Raw genomic sequence first — 22749 nt, 5'->3', positions numbered from 1 at the left:
ATGACTTTGTATGTGTGTGTAAATGTAAACACGCGTGCACACACCTTCCCAATCAGACTCTAAACTCTTAGAGGTTGGCGACTTTGTACCACACTTGTTTGCGTCTCAGTGCCTTATGCAGTGTTTACCTACAGTAGGTACTGGACTCGTTTGATTGTCATTTCTTCCATTCACTTTTGGTGGGGACTTGAGGCCTTTTTCCAGCAAGTAGGAGTGTTTGGGAGTGGAAGGAAGGGGAGAAACAGAATTTCATAATAGACCTAGACCCTCTGGAATTCCTGCTTTCCAGTTCTTAATTCTGCAATCCTCGGGGGTAGATTTGTATAAGAGGAGATACTAATGTAAAAGCTCATGAAAGTGGATTAAAATCCCCTTCTCAAAAAGCAAAATAAAACTCAAACCACATTATGGTTACAGTTTTCTCCCCTGTCTTGTGCTATTTCTTCTTACACTTGATTCTGTCTGTTTTGCTTTGTTGCCTACAACACATCAGGATCCCAGATTTACATTCCTGGCCTAATATTTCTAGTTCAGATTTTTTATAAGTTGAAGAATATGTACATTTATTTTAATCACAAGACTGCAACTACATATGTAGCTTAATAAAACCCGATAAGTACATAGATCCACTGTAGGGTTCCATTAAATATCCAGTTCCTCTTAGTGCATTTATCATACAGTTTAATTTACCAAAATTTGATTTATGTGTCACTCTAAAGGGGTAGCTCGCAAGTCCTAGTGAGCATGAGAATCACTAGTGCAACTTATTCAAAATTCAGGTCCTTCCCCAACTCCTCCCCGAGATTCTAACTCATTCGGACGTGGGTGGGGTCCAGGAACGTTGCTGTTAGTAAGTATCCCCAGGTGGTTAATGCAAGTGTCAGTGAAACGTGGCTCTGGGAAACACTGCTTTAAAGATGCACATGTGGTACATAAATGGGACCCGACTCTAGGGGTTTCTCCTTGGCTTTGAATACCCTCTTGCTATCAAGTATCCCATTTCTTCTTCAGTTACAGGTGTAAAATATTGGTCTTTTCTTTTAAAAAATATCTCCTCAGTGGATACATGTATATGTATGGCTGAATCCCTTTGCTGTCCACTGATGTCTATTAACATTGTTAATCTGCTATACTCCAATATAAAATAAAAGGTCTAAATGGAAAAAAAAAAGTCCCATTTAACAGAATAATAAAAAAAAAGAAATATCTCCCCCGGCTTTATTGAGATAATTGACATATAACTTTGTGTAAACTTAACATATAAACTGTGTTAATTAGATACAGGTTGCAAACACCTTCATTTCATCACATAATTACCATTTCTTTTTTATGGTGAAGACATTTAAGATCTACTCTCTAGCATTTATACTTCAAGTGCATAATATAGTACTACTGCTGCTGCTACTGCTGCTAAGTCGCTTTAGTCTTGTCTGACTCTGTGCGACCCCACAGACGGCAGCCCACCAGGCTCCCCGTCCCTGGGATTTTCCAGGCAAGAACACGGGAGTAGGGAGCATTGCCTTCTCCGACTATAGTACTATTGCCTTTTATTTTTAACCTGCATCTTAGGGACCTCTTTAGATCTTCCTATTCTCGTTTCTTGCTCTTGACAACTGCCCTGTGAATTCACACACCTATTCTCCTCCTCTTCCCCCTCCCACATGCCCCACCTGTCTGCCTCAGGCCCTCCCTCTTAGTGTGCTTGATTTGGATGCTGAAGGCAATGGCTTGCTCCAGAAACTCCAGGCATTTTATGAACAGTCACTTCTGCCGAGGTTTCTTAATCCTTTCTTCTTTCTTATTATGGCTTCCCTGGTGGCTCAGACGGTAAAGCGTCTGCCTGCAATGCGTCTTTCTTATTATCCCCTCCCCAAAACGACCAATAGTTAATTTTTTAAATAGAACGTGAGAATGACTTGCTTTGGCGTGATTCCATTCCTCCATGAGTACTAATATGCCAGGCCTTGAGAAATGAATGTCAGAAATGTGCATTTAAAATATGACTATAGTTTAATGAAATTTGTTGAAAAAATGCCTCCATGACATTTATGGCACATGGTATATCTATGTATTTAATATATCATTGATCTTTAAAAAGTCAGTTGCTTGACCCATATTTTGTCTCTGATTACTTTTCTAAATCTCTAGTAATCTCCAAAAATGTTTAGAGATTTCCATATTTTAGAGATTTTTCTCCTTTATTAATCCCCTATATCCCTGAATTTTACTCTGGGGAAAGGATCTCCAAATATCTCCAGCAATAATAAAAACAGTGGAACAGCAGATAGCCAGCACAGTTGGCTACTGGTTGGAAATCTTTTCTTTTAATAGGTTTATCAGGGCTTATGCTTTCCTTGAAGTAATGAGTTCTTAAGAGCCTTGTTGGACTTCAGTAAGAACATAGCGAGAGGTTGTGCTATTTATTGGGACTTTGTGTACCTTCTTTAATCCTTTCAGTGCTCGGCTAGGCCTCTGTGATCAAACATGAGGGACTTTCTAGGAAAAGTTGGTGCTGGAGGGAAGGGATGTGGTCGTCGCTGGGCGAAGGTCAGGATCATACGGAGATGTTTCAAGCTGTCTAACTTGAAAGCAGACACCCATGTGGTATGTTCAGTGTGGTTCAATTTTTGTAGAAAAGACAACTGTATCTAGGGTGGACAGTGTTGGATGGTAAACTCTGGATGCGAGACTACAACTGATTTCTTTCTCTTCTGAATTTTCCAAAGTTTCTACAGTGATCACTGTATGAATTTCTATTGCAAGCTATTTGAAAGAAAGAAACCTACTTTGCCCACATCTGGAGTCTCTTTCCCAAGGGACCTAATGTCTCATAGATTTGTCTCAAATCCTACCTACTGCATAGATCAGTGGCGATGTGGCCCGCAGGTTCAGCAAACAAAAGACTGTCCTTGAACTGGATGGCCCCGGACACCCTGCCCTGCATCTCAGGGCTCGTTGCATGCTCCTGCGTACATGTGGGTGCCCCCCGCCACTCCTGCTCGGGCATTAAGGGGAGATGGCCTTCCATGTGGGGTTCTAACTTTGTCTTCTTTCTTTTCTCCTTCCCCTCTCTTCTCCCCCTCCTTCAAGGCCTCTCCCACCTCATGATGAGTGAACAAGGTAGGTGCTCTAGGCTCACGGTGCTGCAGCTGCCTGAACTGCTTGCCTTCATGCCTCTGGCTGGTTGCTGAGAGCCCGCATCATCCCCTGCAGGCCGTTTGCTGCCTGTTTCTCCTGCCAGGGGCCAGGCTGGGGGCCGGGCCACCCTGTGGTGGGGTGGGGTGGGGGGCACCTTTCTCATCGCATCGAGGTTCCCTCTGCACCCCCATCATCCCCTTGGCTTCTCCATTCCACTCCCCCATTTGTCATCCTGGGCGCTGGCCCTGCTGGGCTGCCTCCCAGAGAGAAGCATGAAACAAGCCATGACGGTGTCGATAATGGGGGTGAATGAAGCTAATTTCAGAGCACCAGAGCGTTTAACTTCTTCCCTAAGCCTCATGCTGGGGCCCCAGGTTGGGGGAGAGGCGTTGGGCTTCTCTGAATTTCACTCTTGAGTAAAGGTTTGATTTTTGTCTTCCCCTCCATCCCCCTGCCCATTTTAATGACTTTCAGCCTTAGCCACTACCCCCACCCCACCCCCACCTCGACCTCCAGTGGTCAAAGGAAGCCCTTGGGGATTTGACTGTTTTCAATTTTGTATAAAAGCAAAACCACTGAAAGAACATGCTAATGTCCTGATGGCAGGGTTCTAACTCATTATACACCCTGAAGAAAACGGCATATAAAGATCTGTAAATTCCGCATCTGCAACCTAAAATATTCAATTATGCAGGGAATGAACTGAGCAGGAAATTCAGCTCAGCTAAGCACAGGGTGGGCTGTGAATGAAGCCTTTTTCTCCTAAATAAAAATTTTCCATATTATCAGCCTAAATCAGGATTCAAGAACTGAGCCTACTTCAAATTGTCTTTTTCGTCACTGTTCAATTGCTACTATTGTGTTTCTTCTGCGTTTTGGGGTGATTGCAAGATTGGTCTACCTGGCCTGGCCCTGACCCCGAAAGACTGTACTTTAATTTCTCTTGTCTATTTCTTTTCAAAATACACATGGGACTCACTGCCTGTGTTCAAGGACCAAAGAGAAGGGGAGGAGGTGTATTTCCATGTTCTGCTGATTTTCTTGGTCTTTTGAGGAGGGTGGGGCGGCACTGAAGGGCAATTGCCCTGTCCCCGACACCCCCATTTTCTTACACAGGATTCATCAGACAGTGTTGCCATAAAAAGGAGTATATGATCAGATCAAGGAACCACCCAGGTCTGAGGGAAGTTTTGTCCAGGAAGCTGCGGAGGTGGACAGTTGAGGGTATATCTGACTTGATAAAGCAGGATAGAAGGAAGCACACTTTCCCAATAAAACTGTATCCTCTAGACCTGAGCCACGACCTGTGATGTGGATATTGGACATTTCAGTGAAGACACGATCTCGTATAGAGCAGATGTCAAGGAACAGAGCTAGAGGGGGTTGGTTGAATTCTCCAGCAAGAGGTTGGGGTGAAGCCTCTCCATTCTCGTAGGTGAGTGAGGGACGCTGTCTCCCCACAGCAGGTTACCATGAGGTGAGTATGAGCAAGGAGCGCTCTTTATGTCAACCAAGTATATCCGGATAGTTTGAGAGAGTTACGCATATCTCTACAGAGTGCAATAACCCACTCTCTAGGAATGCTAGAATTCAGTGGCCCCACTTTGATAACAGGTTCCACCAGGAAAAGCAGGTCCTCAGAGTCCCAGTGAGAAGATGCTTCTACGTTTCCTTGTCTCGTCCTCCCAGCTGCCCTTTAAGAGTTCTAGATTTTCTAGTGGCTTGGAGGTCTGAGGGTATTCATACAGCTGATGTCATAGGGTAGAGTCTAGGTTGATGAGACAGGCTGGTGGCGACCTCTTTAATCCTGACTTATTTCAACCCACTGATACAGCACGGGCATTTTGGAGGGCTAAATTCCAACCCTAGTGTGAAAAGTATCTGGAGAACCTCTGGTGTGTAACTTCCCCACTTTTCCACCTACTATTCAACTTCTTGCCCAGCACTGAAGCATTTAAGAGTAGAGAATTCAGACACACCCATGGATGCGTGCTCTGGGGGGCAGGGGTAAGTCAGGAAACTTCTAGAAAAAGAGTCTTTAGGCAATGACGTAGTGACAAACATGGGTATTGTGAATCCCCCTTTAGAAAGGCTTTCAAGAAAGGATGCGGAATTCTTCCGGGTCGTCAGTGCCACTAAGATTTTAAGGTGCAATTTTTCAGTTTAAGTTTTTTAAGAAGGTCCTTTGACCCCATCCCTCCCCCTCTCATTCTTTTTCATTTCCCACCCCTTGTCCATTCTTGCCCTTATGATGATTACCTCCCTTCCTTTTCCTTATTCCTTCAACGTGAAAGAAAGAGAAATCTGTCTGGTTCTCACTGAGTCTCCGGGATTTGTTTTCGATCCCTATAAATATATGTGGAAATGCTTGTGTATGTTGTGTGTGTACCACCCGTACATGTACGTTACACTCTGGATCCTCATGACTCATATTAACATTGAGAAGATACAGGAGAACTTCGCTTCTCTGAAACGTGGCCCAAACAGTTTTAGTCTGGTTAAGTGCATACGATTTCACACACACGAGGCTATGCATTGCTTCTGCATGCAGACTTGTCTCTAAGGATGGGACTTGAGAAGAGGCTGACGGGAAAAAGCTTAAGCATGTGCTGGTCACACTGTTTAAGCTTCACATTGTGCATTTGTCTTGTGCTGCCTTCTCAAGGTTGTACTGCTGTTGCCACTACTGTTGTGGGGTTTGTTATGTGTGTTACATTTCTCTGTGTGTCTGCAGCATGCTGATGTTTTACTCTCCCTGCTCTCTCTTTCTCTCTCCTGCCGCCTCCATGGTGGACACCATGCTTCCTCTACTTAATTGGACCTTCATTTCTGTAGGTAGAAGTAAAGGTAGAGATCATTTTATTTTTATCATTATAACTATCAATTTGCCTTCTGAAATATTCATATATCCCTGGGAAATTGTTGATTCTGATGAATACAGTCCAGATTATAATGGTGTTTTAAACAACAACATAAAAAAAATCGAGGGCTCTCCTTTTCCTTCAAGGTATTTCATGATTGATGGTTGGGGATTGCTCTGAGTTGGCCTGCCTTCCTCTAAATCCGGAATGAGCCTCCCCATTATGGTGTGCTGTTTCTGTCTGAATGTGCTTGTGCACTGTGGGGAAGATATATTTTACTTAGGGTATTCTAAGATCCCCTCCTGTAAATGTATTGAGGGCACAGGAAAGATGCGAAATGACCTGCCAGTGTTTCCATGACCTGGCAATAACTGAATTCAGGGTGATAGATGAGAATGGGGAGAGGACTGGTGAATGACTGGAAATTGTATAAAATTTGAAATTTGGGTAATATCTGTGGCTCTTTTATCTTCTGTGTTGTATCTCCTGTATTTTTGGGGGAATAAAAGTTTTCTGATTCAGTATGATAAGCTAAGAATGGTGGGACTAGGGGTGTGGAAGAACATAGGGATCCATTGACAGTGGATCCAATGATAATCCATTACGTCATAAGGAGAAAGTGGAGAGACAACGCTGGATTTTAACTTAGCAGGTCCACCTTTTGTGGGATAAGCTGGGAAAGGGAGGGGCGCTGAGTCGGTGCACTCTCTCCGATGCTCTGACATGCCTTTCACTGCTTCACACCTTTGGGTACCACAGTTCACTCATCCATTCCTAATCAAAGCTGTCAGAGACCTGAGCCCAGAGAACCTAGCTCACCAGCTCAAACGGGATTAGCTGTTCAGAACTGAAGGGAGAGGCTAATTGACAAATTATAAATATGTATTTGCATTCAGTTCTCCTCTTTTCCCTTCCTGACTCTCCAGCCCCTATCTCTCTGCAGGCGTGCGCCACTGCTTCCTGTAAAGATTGGCAAATAACAGAAGTAGGGAATGGGAGTTCCGGTGTGAGGATGTTGCAGAAAGATGGGACTGACAAGATACTGAAAATGTTAATTTGATGACTAGTCTGTGAACTGGCCATCTCATTTGAATTTCATGCCTCTCTGGATTTTTTAAAAGTTACGTATGGTTACCTTGGAAGCAGTTCAGTCCTTTCGCTTTGGGATTGGTTGATTGCCTATTTCTTTTCTGCTAATCACAGGTGGATTCAGTCTCAGAAATCTGCTATGGGGAACCTTACCCTCTTAGGAGCTTAAGGAGGTGGGAGAGGGGCACAAGGAAGAGGAATAATGTTGAAAAGGTATATCTAGCCACCCCTCCGCTTCTCTACTTACTGTATTCAACCAAAGGCTTCTAGTGATCTCTTCACAGTCAAAGTCAGCACTCTGTGCCCAGGATACAACCTTTATGAAGCACATGGTCCTGTGTCCAACCCCTAGACCTCTCTCCTTTGCTTTGTCTAATTGCCTAAAACAGGGGTCCCCAGCCTCTGGGATCTAATGCTTGATGATCTGAGTTGGAACCGATGTAGCAGTAATAGAAATAAAGTGTATAATAAATGTGATGCACTTGGATTATCCCAAACCCCCGCACAGTCTGTGGAAGCATTGTCTTCCATGATACCTGCCCCTGGTGCCGAAAAGGTTGGGGACCACTGCCCTGAAACATCCCATCAGATAGATGTCTTTAGTGTTTTTATATTTTGCACATAGGTATCCTTCTCTAGATTGAAGGTGGGAGGAGAAGGGGACGACAGAGGATGAGATGGTTGGATGGCATCACCGACTCAATGGACTTAAGTTTGAGTAAGCTCCGGGAGTTGGTGATGGACAGGGAGGCCTGGCGTGCTGCAGTCCATGAGGTCGCAAAGAGTCAGACACAACTGAACGACTGAACTGAACTGATCCTTCTCTGGCCCCTGCTGCTAACACTGATCATTTCCTATGTGGCCAGACATTGTGCCTTGAGCATTAGATGCTTTTCCACAGTAAATCCTTGCAACTGTCTTATGAGGTAGACGATGGTTATCCTAGCTATATGGGCAAGTAGAACAAGGCTCAGAGAGCTAAATAACTTAAGTCAGGTGGCTGTAAGTGGCAGTGAAACTCAGAATCTGAGTACCTAGCCACTGCTTTATATGGCTTCTCTTGATCCAAGGATGACCTCCATAGATATGCCTCTCAGCTACCTCCCTGGCACCAACCTGGCTTATGTTCCAACCGGCCACTTTGTGTTCATTCTCCGTAACAGGTGTCCGCAGAAATGTTCTGTCAACTGAATATTTCAAGTCAACCTTGGCACCATCTGGCCACAAACCAGATTCTCTAATTTTGTTAATAGTTTCCCCATCTTCCTTATCACCTGGGCTTGAACTCAGCAATTGCTTTTTTTTTTCCTTCTTGAACTTTCTTATTCCCAGCTGATGTTAAGAGAGTTTTTTTGAGATTCTTTCTCAGAATGTCTCTTGCATCTCTGTTTGACACACTAGCTCGGTTCCCAGCCCTTATTGGATTGTTGCCCTAACCTAATTAGTCTTTGTCCTCCCCCAGTCTGTCCAGTAACTGAGAACTGCTCAAGTTCTGCTGTCCTCCATATGGAGTTCAGGATTAACTATCTCACTTTCAAAACCATCACTGATATGGCCTTGTTTACCTTTAACCTGCTAATCTTTGATGCAAAATTGCCAAATATAGTGTACCAAGTAATCTTACTGGACCTTTCCTTGTCTCTTAGTTTTACTTATTTTTCCCTCTCCTCTATAAGAGCTCCTCCTCTCCTGTTTCTGCCCATTGAAATCATACCTAGATTTTATTTCCAGTTGATGTTATGAATGCTCTGCACACTTAGATAGGCTAAGCTCTGTTTAGATATGAGCTCCCCTTCCATGTATCTTTCTAATATCTTACACTAAACTTATTTGGAAATTGGACTACTACACTCTACTAGATCACAAGTATGTTGAAGACAAACATATTCATTTTTTAATGTCCAGATGGGTCCAGCCTGGGAGGTTATACCGTGAACAGACTCAAAATCTCTAATCCCTCTTATCCTGCTGTCCGTCATCTTCCTAAAAGTGAAAATAAAGCAAAATTAAAATTAAATCGGATCATGGAGCTCATCTGCTCAGAAGCTTTTGGTGGATTCTTGTTGTGTAGTTGTCCACGTGCCTTCCCAGCTTTATTTTCCACAGTAACATAGCCCACTGTGCTCCCACCCCCGCCCAGCCCCCTGTCTCCTAAAGTCAGCAGCTCACTCTGCCTGAATCCACATTATGGTCTCCTGCCTCAGGCTTTCACTCAAGCTCTGGTCTCTTTTCCAAATGGCCTTTGATCACCCTTCTCCCCCATCTCCCTTTAAGGTTCAAGCTTCCTAGGTCCTCCAGACTTTGTGTTTCCATTACAAAGTACCTGCCCTAAATCAAACTTAATGTGGGTCAGTTATCTCATCCCGAAAGAACCTTATACACATACTGCAGGCAACTCAGTACTGTGTCCAGAGCTGTGGACAGAACCGTGGCCCTTTTCATCACCCTCTTACCCCACCAACAGAGCAAAGGAGCTCCGCGGGTCATAGAGTCTAGGTCCCTCCTCACCCGGGCCATCTCTTGGCCCTGTGTGTGCAAAGGGCATCAGAATAAATGTGGGAGAGGTCTTTGGACTTTTTCTCAGGAGTTTAAAAGAGAAAAGAATGCCTCAGATTTTGTCATTGTTTTAAAACTGAGTGATGAGGCAGTGACTGTGTAGTGGAAAGAACTATGAAGTTAAATCTACAAAACTGAGCAGGATGTTTAGGCCAGAACAATGTTCGCTACATTCAGGAGGTCGCTGGCTGCACTGGGCCAAAAGCTAACGTGACTTTTAACTAGAAGTAGCTGATGGAAGGAGTTCTTCAGCAACCTTGGTCAACTTTTTGGACTGGATTTTGACTGCCTTTGTCTAAATGTTTAGTGTGTGTTTTGGCCTCTATCCCCCTTTACTTTTTAGTTTGGGGATTGTCTATCCTGGGTCCGATTGCCAAACACTTTCCCTTGAAACTGAACTTGGAATAGGTGTAGTAGATTCAAATGCTTACAGGGGCTTGACAGGTATTATCAAGGAGCAGATCGTATGGTAAGGAAAGTCCTAGTGTTAGATGAACAGGAGAGAGTGGTGGGGATTGCGGCAAAGCGGAAACCACAAATCCTGTCACGTCTTTATTCCGCTCCAGCTGATTGCTGCTATGCAAGAATGTGTGCCCACTGTCACCAGAGCCTCAGGATAAGCCAGAGTAGATTTTATAAAAATGTCAGCTCATGGCATCTTTCTCTCTCTGTATATATAGATGTGTGTATGCATATACATGTATACTCACATGTGCCAAAGGATTTGACCTTTGACTTGGTTTTGACCTTTGACTTGGTTTTGACCTTTGACATGAGGGGAAAAGAGAAGTAAAATATTCCTCCAAAGTTTTTTCCTGAACGTCAGTAGTGGGAGGTGTCTGGCCAGCATGCTTGATTAATTTTCTCTCAGCCCATAGCAGTGGTCAGGGCACCAGGAATAAATCCTACCCTTAACACTGCTGCCGGGGAGCCTGATCCATTTTGGGGGAAGTTGGTTTTGTAGAGTGGAGTGGGCATGGGTAGGGAGGGTGTGGAGAATGCCAAGAATGACCAAGAAAAGTATGTCACTGACACCTTCAGCAATTGCCAAGAACCAGCACAATTTGTAAATAGTAAGAGTGACCGTAGGGTATTTTATTCCTTTTTCCTCTTTCTCTACAGAGCTTCTTATCTGCTAAACTCGGTGGTGTTGACCCTAAGGTGTACTTTAATCCATCAGAACTTAGAGACCCCTTCCAACTTATTTACGTGTATTTTTCCCTGTAGATTTGATCATTGGCCTTTTAATGCTGAACTAATCAAAACTGGCCAGACTGGAAAGAGATAATCAAGCTACATGAACTTGAACATGATTTCATGTAGATTATATTTTGTTGGTAATAACATTTAAAAAGCTGATTTCAGGAGCTGAGGCCCTTCTTGTTCCTGCTAGGGCTCAGGAGCCCTGCAAGTAAGTTACTGTGTTGATAGCCAACTGTTTATGCAAATTAGTAAATGCAACGCCAGCTACTAATTATGAAAATAAACTCATCTGTGGTCTATAAATATCTAATTATAATAAAATAGGGGCAATATTATATTTCCATCTCTTGCCTCATCTGTTTCTCATCCACCACTGATTTGTCCTCTTGACAATGAATAACATCACTTTGTTTTTAAAAGAAGCTTGCTTTTCATGCTTTTTTTTTCTTCTTCTTCTTCTAATGTTTTGAAAGTCTTCAGGGGAAAAATAGATTCATTTTAAACACAAGAAGTAAAATTGCCTGATTTTAGCAACTCTGTGTTTTTGACAGTGATGTCTAAAATGGTACTTGAAAATATGAAGAGGGCTTTTTCCCTCCTTCCCTGTTTAGAAATTTTCATTGGACATTGAAGAATTTTTTAAAAGCAGTTGTTATTTGGAGCATTTTTTAAAATGGATAAATGTGAACAGATTTATTAATAAACTGTACAATGGATTAATGAAATGTTTCAATTCAACTCCAGTTGGCATTACATGTAAAGGAAAATGTTTCTCAGATTTCTAATCAACATTTCTATTTCTTCTTCTCAATTATCAGTTTGGATTTAGTGTTTACGCATAGATTTTGGATCTGTGTATATATCATAAAACACTTTCTCCTCAAAGATGAATGGTGATCTACATACTTGTATAGACTTCTGCTTATCAAGGCAAGTTGGTTCATCTTAGATGGCATAGAATTTTCAACAGAAAATCTGTGTGTATACACATACAAACCTATAAGCCTAACTTTGATCATATCTATAGGATTTTTTTTTTTAATTTATTATCTTTATGACTCATCTCATTTATAAAGAATTCAAGCATTTTCTTATGTGCTTAGGCTTGGATATGCCATGGTCTGGTCTATTTTTCAGGTGTGCAGGGCAGTGTATGTACATCTGGGTGTAAGTTCAATTGGTCCGAATATTTACTAATAGGTTTATTATACATAGCTTTTATTTGTAGAATTCTAAAAATAATTTATTCCAGTGTCATATGCATCTGAATTTAGTAGATTGTCTACGTTAACATTTGAAAAGCAGTGGTTTTTCAGCATTCCGCAAAGATGGACAGAGTGCCAACAATGGGCCAGGTCAAGTGCTAGCTATTGAATACATAAGCCCTGCCTTCTGATATCTTGCTAATAGTCAGCAGAGTTAGAAAATGGGTTTCAAGTGTAGCAACCACCTCTCCTTCTAAAGCCTTGAATAAATTCTTTCAACGTGTTATATATGTAGTCTTAAAGTAATTTTGTTTGTTTATCTTAAAGGGAAACCATCAGGTAACAACTCAGTTGACTCATCCACTTTTTACTCAGAATCAGAAAAGAAGTTGCTTTGTATATTAAAAAGTTGGCATTTTTCATTCATTTATTTATCTTTATTGGATGATGGAATACATAGTGTAAATAAAACATATGAAATCCATGCTCTTAAGCATAGAGCTTAAGTATTTTTGACATATATATATATATTTATATGGTACATGTATATATATGTGCCCCTATAAATACTGTCTAGACTGAGATATAAAATGTGTCCATCATCCCATAAGTTTCTGTCCTACCACTTTCTATCACTTATTTTTAATGAATAAATTTTATTCTCCATACTCCCTTTAAAACTATGTATCCATGTAGTGATCAGCAGGCAGTCTCCAGGTTGCTTTAATTTCCATTAACAAGGGTTAACCTTGCAAGACAAGGAGGTATTGTGGTTTTCCCTGTGTGTAAATAGAGGCAGAAACCTTGCCCTCTGGTGAGGTGGAGCTTTGCCCTGTTTTTGATGATACGCAGGTTTCCCTCTGCACAAAGAGAATATCGAATTGATATCATTGGGGTTTTTCTCTTTTTTTCCTAAGGCATTTAGTGGTGAATAGAACAGCAGAGGTAGAAAAGACCATATGCTTTGTAAAAAGCCAGACTAATAGCACTTTTTGATGGACGTCTGATTTTTAGAAGTGCCACATCTTTCATTAAAATTTACATATAAAGTAAGGGCAGGCGCGGTGACATGAAAGCTAATGCAACTTGCCCATCCTGACATAATAACAATCACAAGGAACTGGAGATCCCAGATGGCAGCTTGGCCTTTGCCACCCTTTTAATAAGCTACTAACTGCTAATTATTTCACTCTTTTGGGCAAGTTAATTTACTATTGACTCTTAAAGAGATACTGCTCTTTTTTTCTCCCCCAACGCTGCGCAGAACAGCTCCTTTTACCTGGAGCTGTGACACGTGCTTCTGTGCAGGTTGGAAGCTTTCCAGCTAGTTGGACCAATATTGGCAAGCACTGGTGTGGAAAATGTCACTGAGTAAACAATATTTTCTTGGATCCTTTGAATATAGGGCATTAAAAAAATTCATTTGTCTAAGAATCCATTGTGTGTGCCTGTGTATGTGTGCATGTGTAAGCGTGTAATAGCAGCCAATACAGGGAGAGAGATCTGAAATTTGGAGCCTGTTTAAGAGTGAAAGAACAGCTGCCTTTTAAATGGTTGCTAATTCTGACAATTAATAGTGTTTTGTGAGTGTATGATTTTCTGTGATAGCCGTTAGGAGGGATGATGGTGTGTAATAGCTCATTTCCTCAGCTTTATGGTAATGTGGCACAGCAAAGAACAGAGAACTGAAAGAGAACCAGGTCCCACAAGCTCGGGAGCCCTTTTAAATGAAAAGCCTGCAAAACATGCTTTTTGTCTGTACTTGGACTTCCTTAGGATGATTTTATATTTTAGCACAGATGCAGATTCCTGAATGAATGATGTGCAAGCGGGCTTGGATGCATCAAGAGCAAGTGTTTGGAAAAGAACCTTGTTTGCAATGAACTGTCTGACAATCAAAATATTTACTTAAAGATAAGCTAATGACTGTTTCTTGCAAATGCCGGCAGATCCATTATTGAAATGCGAGTCAGTACTTTGGCTTGATACTGTCCAAAAATAAATCTCAGTCCTCAAATACTTGTGCTTGTGTGGTGTGTGTGTGTGTATTACACTTCTCCCCAAACAAAATGAAAGGTGTATCAAAGGTCGGAAAAATCTCTCAACCCATTTTCTTGAAATATTTAAACTGAACTTGGTGTATTACTGTGACCAGTTGCTGCTTGTTTCTGTTAAGAATCAGTAAGTAGCTTAAAATATGCATTGAAAAAACACATTCTTGAATTATTGGTGACATCTCTGAACATAAACTGATAATGTGAGTTTCATAGTCTAATATATCTATGTTGTTTTTTTGTTGCTAAGTTGTATCGGACTCTTCTGCAACCCTGTGGATGACTAGCCCACCAGGCTCCTCTGTCTATGGGATTTTTCAGGCAAGAATATTGGAGAGGGTTACTATTTCCTTCTCCAGGGAACTTCTTGAATAGGGATCAAACCTGCCTTTCCAGCATTAGCAGGCAGACTTTTTACCACTGACCACCTGAGAAGCAATGTATCTATAGTGACCAGCATTTTACACAGTTGATTGGAGAACTGTGCAACTCACTCAGTACTAACCATTTGCTTATTTAAGTCTGAAGGAACTAGAGATGTTTTAGAATGTTATATTTCTTTAAAACTAAATACCTGGTTTCAAAATAGCCCCAAGGAAAACCCAAGTGTGTGTGAATTGGGGGAAAGTTTGTTCTTTCAAAATCTTGGTATTATATAGTGTGTTCATCCAGATTGCCATTTCCCAAAAGAATTTTGAGAAATGCCAATGGTGTTTCAAGAAAAAAAAAAGGTATGGGAAAAATAAATTCTCAAAACACAGGTTTAAAACAAAGTTAAGCAGGTTTTTGACTTTAGGACTTCTCAGAGTCTTTGTTATGACAATTCAAAATTTGAATCTCTATGAAAGGAAATATAGTTTTCAAAGTTATCCAAATTTATTAGACATGAAATCCTTTTTTTCTAATTTACATTTTGGATGAGGATAGCTAGAATTAAAGCCAATTTTCAGCTGAAAAACTTTGGAAACCTTAATGTGTCTAAATTTTGAAAGAGGCTTTTGGATTTCCTTCACCCCCAAATCCTTTTAAACTACACTTTCTGTTTGGATTTGGAATAGTTTTTTGGATGGGTTAGCTTCAATAGAAAAAATATTGTTTCCTGGTAAAATACATAACACAGATGTTAAAACAACTGCAGGTTTAAGAACAGTAGTCTTGTTAAAGTACTCTGTTTGTATTACCTAAGTACTCTAATGGGTATCCATATAGTGTGTGTGAGCAGTGCTTCTGATAAAGGGTTGCTTTACTCTGGGAAGAACTGGTCTCAGCAGAAGATGGGAATATTTCTAGGAACTTTACGTCTTATTTGCTTTGAAATCTGGAGCAGGTTAGCAGTCACTGTGGTTATTTCTCTACTGTATAGCTGAAGAAGTCATTCATCTTCTGTCTCTGAGAGTTTGGCTATCTAGAGCTTTTTTGTTTTTTCCCCAGACAGTGAACATGTAAGTGAAAGAAATTCCTTCTGGTAAGAATGACTTGTATTTTATTTGGAAATCCCTGGCTCAGCTGAGGATCTTGTGGCTCACTCACTGCAGGGCTGAGGACCTTGTCCTGTTTATGTGCTATCTGTTCAGTATGAAGTGGCTGCCTTTGATCCATCTGTAGTAGACCGTTTGCCTGGGGCTCTTAATCTGGCCGTGGGGATGTAGTTTGCTGAGCCATTTATACTCTCCATTTCCCCAAGTGACCAATAATGGGCCTCTACAGATGCATTGGCCAAAACTGTTATAAGTGAGATTCCCAGTTTTAAACTAATTGATCCATGTGGCAATTAAGCCACACCAAATAATCAGGTGTGAATACTTCTAATGCATGCCAGCACTATGGAGCAGAAAGAACACTGAGGTAACTGTGAGGAGACCTCATTCAGGGTGCTGAGGAAGAAAACGTGGTAGATTAAAGCGCCGATGTTAGTGCTTGACACTTACGTTATATAAATTCATCAAGCCTTATACCCTAATAAGCAAAATGAAAACAGTGATATTACCTACTTGGGAGGGCATTAAGACAGTGTATAGAAAAGGCTTATGCTAGAGTTTGGATCTAACATAAGTAAATATTTTTTATCATAAACGTTAGTTATCATCATAAATAATCTTGTTAGTATCACCAAGGATCTGGGAACTTTGAAAAATTAATCTTTTTGATCTTCTAATCTTTACCTGTAAAATGCCTACTTGGTAGGTTTGTTCTGGTTAGTAATTGATATTATGCAAACAAAAGTGCTGTGCAAATTAAAATGGACTACATTACGGAATTAGTAGTCCATGAGAATAAATACAAGCTCCACAAAATCAAAAATAATATCTGCAGTGTTCATCATAGCATATTCAGTGCCTGTAACAGTGCCTGCCTCAGAGTGGAAATGACTCAGTGTTTGTTGAATGGGCACTAGGAATCACTGAACTGATAATGCTTAGCAGAGTTCAGGCCATCAGTTCAGTTCAGTTCAGTCACTCAGTCGTGTCCAACTCCTTGTGACCCCATGGACTGTAGCACGCCAGGGCTCCCTGTCCATCACCAACTCCCAGACCTTACTCAAACTCATGTCCGTTGCATTGGTGATGCCATCCAACCGTCTCATCCTCTGACATCCCCTTCTCCTCCTGCCTTCAATCTTTCCCAGCATCAGGGTCTTTTCAAGTGAGTCAGTTCTTAGCATCAGGTAGTCAAAGTATTGGAGTTTCAGCTTCAACATCTGTCCTTCCAATGAATATTCAGTACTGATTTCCTTTAGAATTGACTGGTTTGATCTCCTTGCAGTCCAAGGGACTCTCAAGAGTCTTCTCCAACACCACAGTTCAAAAGCATCAGTTCTTCAGCACAGCTTTCTTGATAGTCCAAATCTCACATCCTTACCTGACTACTAGAAAAACCATAGCCTTGACTAGACCGACTTTTGTTGGTAAAGTAATGTCTTTGCTTTTTAATATGATGTCTAGGTTGATCATAAATTTTCTTCCAAGGAGCAAGTGTCTTTTAATTTGATGGATGTAGTCACCATCTGCAGTGATTTTGGAGCCCCCAAAATAAAGTCTGTCACTGTTTCCATTATATCCCCATCTATTTGCCATGAAATGATGGGACAGGATGCCATGATCTTAGTTTTCTGAATGCTGAGTTTTAAATCAGCTTTTTAACTCTTCTTTCACTTTCATCAAGAGGCTCTTTAGTTCTTCTCCACTTTCTGCCATAAGGGTGGTGTCATCTGCATATCTGAGGTTATTGATATTTCTCCTGGCAATCTTGATTCCAGCTTGTGCTTCATCCAGCCCAGTATTTCGCATGATGTACTCTGTATATAGGTTAAATAAGTAGGGTGACAGTATACAGCCTTGACATGCTCCTTTCCTGATTTGGAACCAGTCTGTTGTTCCATGTCTGGTTTGAACTGTTGCTTCCTGACCTGCATTCAGATTTCTCAGGAGGTAGGTCAAGTGGTGTGGTATTTCCATCTCTTTCAGAATTTTCCACAGTTTATCGTGATCCACACAGTCAAAGGCTTTGGCATAGTCAATAAAGCAGAAGTAGATGTTTTTCTGGAACTCTTGCTTTTTCCATGATCCAATGGATGTTGGCAATTTGATCTCTGGTTCCTCTGCCTTTTCTAAAACCAGCTTGAACATCTGGAAGTTCACAGTTCATGTACTGTTGAAGCCTGGCTTGGAGAATTTTGAGCATTACTTAGCTCGCATGTGAAATGAGTGCAATTGTGCGGTAGTTTGAATGTTCTTTGGCATTGCCCTTCTTTGGGATTGGAATGAAAACTGATCTTTTCCAGTCTTGTGGCCACTGCTGAATTATCCAAATTTGCTGGCATATTGAGTGCAGCACTTTCACATCATCATCTTTTAGGATTTGAAATAGCTCAACTGGAATTCCATCACCTCCACTATCTTTGTTTATAGTGATGTTTCCTAAGGCCCACTTGACTTTGCATTCCAGGATGTCTGGCTCTAGGAGAGTGATCACACCATTGTGATTATCTGTTTCATGAAGATCTCTTTTGTACAGTTCTTCTGTGTATTCTTGCCACCTCTTCTTAATATCTTCTGCTTCTGTTAGGTCCATACCATTTCTTTTATTGCACCTGTCTTTGCATGAAATGTTCCCTTGGTATCTGTAATTTTCTTGAAGAGATCTCTAGTCTTTCCCAGTCTATTTTTTCCCTCTATTTCTTTGCCTTGATTGTTGAGGAAGGCTTTCTTATTTCTCCTGGCTATTCTTTGGAACTCTGCATTCAAATGGGTATATCTTTCCTCTTCTCCTTTGCCTTTAGCGTCTCTTCTTTTCTCAGCTATTTGTAAGGCCTTGTCAGACAACCGTTATGCCTTTTTGAATTTCTTTTTCTTGGGGATGGTCTTGATCATTGCCTACTGTACAATGTCATGACCCTCCTTCCATAATTGTTTAGGCATTCTATCAGATCTAATCCCTCGAATCTGTCCCTTCTTCTATATAAGCATAAGGATTCAGTACCATGGACAGCTCCAATCCTACCCTTGATACTATTCTACTTTCAGTAGGAGATCCTCTGGCAACTCCATTGCAAAAGGAAACCATTGGCCTCTTCCTTCAGAACTTCCTGTATTATGAAAAAAAAAAAGTAATCCTGTTAAAGCCTGATTGTTCTTTAAATCTTCAGTGGACGTGCTTGCTGTTTTCTGTGCATATTGAGCTTTGGGATTTCCTTATGTTACTTGATAAAGCTATTTGAATGATAAAGAAAACAAAAACATTTAGCTGACACTTTTTTTTAAGCTGATTTACTTCCCTAAATTTTAGAAGTATATAATTTCAGAGTTGAAAGGGGACTTAAAATTCCTATAGTCCATCCTACTATAATTTTATGAATGACAAAACATGCCGAGAAGGCATAGGTGCTGAGTTTGTTGCTATACCAATAGTTCATGCGCTGTTGGGATTGGCCAGACTTTCTGACTCCTAGAGCTGTTTTCTTTCCCCTCCCATGAAGTTAAGTCTAAGAGGCCACCAAGTTGTCCTAGTCATCTTCGTGCATGAGTGGCGTTTGTTACAGACCCTGCACTGGCTGCTGAGATCGTAACCAATGATGCTACGCAAGGAAGACCTTGATCAGAGTACACCCATACTAAGCGAGGTTGTCTCTTAAATTACTTGACTGCCCTAAGAACTGATGCAACCCGTCTTTGAAGTTGTCAGTAAATTGCTCTGTCTTTCAGGATTTTATAATGCCTTACACCACTTATGGACTTGCCCCGTTGACTGCTTCGTCTTGGCTGAAGTCAGATGGTGACACCAGTTGACTTTAAAAAAGCTTTTATACTCTTTTTTCTTTTTACTGTTCCCATGTTGACAGTTTATAACAGAGTATATGCCTATGAGGAAATCCAGTTGGGACTAATTTTCAAACTGTTACTTAATAATTTTCCACTTCCTTTCTTCCTTTAAGAATAGTAATTTTAGTTACAATTTTTTTTTAACTAAAAAGTAAAAAAAAATTTTTTTTCTCAAGTAAGAATGTATTTGCCTTTGTCGATATCATTTCTTTGTTTTCTTTTAAAAATGTGGTTTCTCCTTTGGTGTTAGCCATGTATCTGATGGGTTAAATTTAGTACCCTTCCATGAGGCAACTTTGGGGGGTGCTGATCAGTGCATGAAATCAGCTCTTAAATTGTCACAAAATTGCCTTCCTTCAGACTGTGTTGATCACAAGGGCTCTCAAGTGTCAAAGTCATTTGGAGAACTGGATAGATAAAATGCATGAGCACTAAGCTTTTTTTCCAGGATAGAATAAATAAATGTGTTTTCTACTATGTGCTCAGCTTTGATAGTGATTTGTTAAAAGGCAAAAAGAAAGGCCATGATATTAAATATTTACAAGAGTGATTTAGTTGTATTATCTTGTGCTCTGCATCTTTGTTTAATGGTGAAATCAGCTACTGTTGAAATAGAGGCCATTAAACCAGTGGTAGTGTGAAGGTCACTTCCTAGGCAAGGTTAAAGTAATTTGTGGAGAATAATGATTTTTGTCAACTTTCCAGATCCCTCCCTATTTTTGGTCAGCTTTCCTCCAAAAATAATAGGAAAAAATGCATTTGAGAATTTACAGGCTCACTTTCTCTTTTGCATCCTTTCTGCCCTTTCTGGCCAACCAGATAGCTGGAAGTCTTTTGTCTATTTTTTGTTTCATCCATTCAGTGGACAGAGGCAGGTCTGTTCTCCCTGGAGATGAGTGGTTGTATTTCCATTTACTGGCTCTTCGGTCAGTCCTTGCTTGGCAGTTTGTTTTAGAGGTAAAGATCATTGCCTCTTCTTTCTTGGCAATAGTTTATCTTGTCTGAAATGATTCTTGCATTTCTCTACCAATTCCTCTTAGACCTAAAGCAAAGATTTGTTTGCTAGTTTATTTCTCATTTCACTTTAAAGAAGTCTCTGAATGAATACATGGCATTATCACCATTTACACTGACAAGAAAACAGAAGTCCAAGCTTACAAAACTAATTACAGAATTCCAGTTGACCCTTGAACAACATGGGTTTGAACTATGGAATCCATTTACATGGGGATTTTTTTTTTTCTCAAGTGTTGGGGACAGGATAAAACAGAGAGATACAGGAAAGTAATGGTGTGTATTAGGATAGGCTAACTGCTGTAACTATAATTTCTGAATCCCAGTGGCTTAATGCTGACAAAAGTTTCTCACTTACATCAGAATTCAGTGCAAATTAGTGGGTGGTGCAGGGGGAATCTCTGCTCCAAACAGACATTCAGGCATTCCCCGTGGCTTTGTCATTTTCTAGAACCTTGTCCTTCACTGAATTCAACTGGCAGATGGAGAGAGTTGGGATGATGAGATGATACAGAGATGGAGATAGAGAAAGAGAGGAACTTGAAGGATTTTTTTAAAAAGATCAAGCCTGGAAGTAATGTGTGGCACTTACTGTTGGCCAGAACTCAATCACTTGATCCCATCTAATTGCAAAAGAGTTTGAGAAATGTAATTTAGCTGTGTGCCCAGGAGGAAAGGGAAAGCAGCTCTGTGGACACCGTGTGAGTCCCTGCCCAGGGGGTGGGTTGTGTTCTGTTCTTGCATCATCTATGTCAAGCCTGCTAGCCTTCTCAGATTACCTTTGTTCAAACACACAAACCAACCAAATGCCTCCATGATTTCTATGAGTTAGTGGGTTCCTGTCCATTCCCTTTTCTATAATACATACGCCATTTTTATTTTACATAAAACCCTACAAAGTTACAATAATGTTTCTCAAATTCATAAGAACCACTCAGGCAACTTGTGAAGCTAAAGTCTCTTAGTTTTATTTGGACCACAGAATCTGCAGGTCTACATTATTCTTATGATCAGGCAAGTTTGAGATACACAGTGTTATACCAAATTCCAAGGAATGTAGCAAACCTTAAAGGAAGTATATGAGACTTTACTAAAAGTATTTTGCAGGATTTTATGTAGTTTGAAACAAGTTTCTCGTTTATCTAAGCTTTTAAACCTCTTCGTTATACATGAATTTTTGTTGTAATTTTTGTTTTAAGGGGTTTAATCTTGAGTTGGCATCCATAAACCAAAAGCTAGAAGTGTGTTTGAAATCTTAGCCTGAGTTGATAGTGAGGCCAAATGCATGATTCACAGGGTTTTATTTTCTTCTTATCACTGGATAGGAATATCTCAGCATGTTTTTCTCCCTGTTTATCACCTAACAAGGGACACCCTCGATTAAGAGAATTCTTGTATTACATTAAGACAATAGATAGGAGCCCATTTTCGATAGACCTGCTTATTTTCTGTGTCTGACTTGTGTACGGTTAAATGATGACAGCCCATTTTAACTTTTCAATGTGTATTATCTCCCTCTATGTGTGGGAGCCATACAAACCATGATACTGTGAAATGCACCCCTTTTCTGTAAAGCTGTGCCTTTATTCCTCGTAGAGAGTGGTTGGCCACACTGTACTTCTAGAATGAGTGTCGGAGTGTGGATAATTCTGGGCTTGTGAGTTTTTTCTTTCTCCCATTTTATCTGCCTCTTTCTGTGTCTTTGTGTGTGAGTCTATGATTACTATTGAGTTTTTCCCCTAACTGCCAGCAATTATCTCACAGGTGGAGGGCTTAGGAAAGAGCTGAGAGAATTGCACTGGGATTAGAATAAGCGACCCCCACCCGCCACGCCCCCCGCCCCTGCTTTAAATATAGTGAGGGAGGGAGTAGAGTCTTGGAGGGCAAAGGCAGAGCTGGGGGGAGGGGTGGACAATTTGCTTCTGATATTTAAATCCCTAGATGGAGGGAATAGGGAATTCCTGATGAAAGAAAGCAGAAATTCCTGATGAAAGAAAGCAAAACCGAAGCTGGTCTGGGGTTGTTGTTTTGTAGAGCTGGGGATAGAGGAAGGCGAGGCTGTGTTTCTGTTCCATGCCAACCTCTTCATCCAAGAGATTTTATTTATTTATTTGATCTGACAATTTATTTGGAGAGGAGGAAGGGAGCCAGGAGCATCTAATATATGCTCAGACCAAGAGAGTTTTTGTGAGACATTATCTTCCTTCCCAGCCGGAAATGATTTATTCACCTGATATGTCAGTTAGGATGCTTTCAGCTGCAAATAACAGAACTTTGAGCTCAGCTGCCTTAAACAACAAAGGGAATTTAT

At 40.8% G+C, this 22749-nt stretch overlaps 1 protein-coding gene across 11 annotated transcripts in view; it reads left to right on the top strand.

Moving 5' to 3' along the window:
* Positions 1-22749, top strand: part of NRXN3 (neurexin 3) — a 1787606-nt gene that overhangs the window by 103355 nt on the left and 1661502 nt on the right. Inside the window, exon 4 of one of the 11 annotated variants that reach the window (XM_086319426.1) lies at positions 3091-3120. The exons of the other annotated variants lie outside the window; for them this stretch is intronic. Coding sequence (XP_086175552.1) covers positions 3091-3120 — 30 coding nt within the window. The remainder of the gene's footprint in view (positions 1-3090; positions 3121-22749) is intronic. 11 annotated transcript variants of the gene reach the window in all.

This window comes from Bos grunniens, chromosome 10 (genome assembly GCF_055505025.1).
Source record: "Bos grunniens cultivar Pamir isolate PY7600 chromosome 10, Bosgru_T2T1.0, whole genome shotgun sequence".
In the NCBI taxonomy this organism is placed as follows: Eukaryota; Metazoa; Chordata; class Mammalia; order Artiodactyla; family Bovidae; genus Bos; species Bos grunniens.
This window is presented reverse-complemented; position numbering and strand designations above follow the sequence as displayed.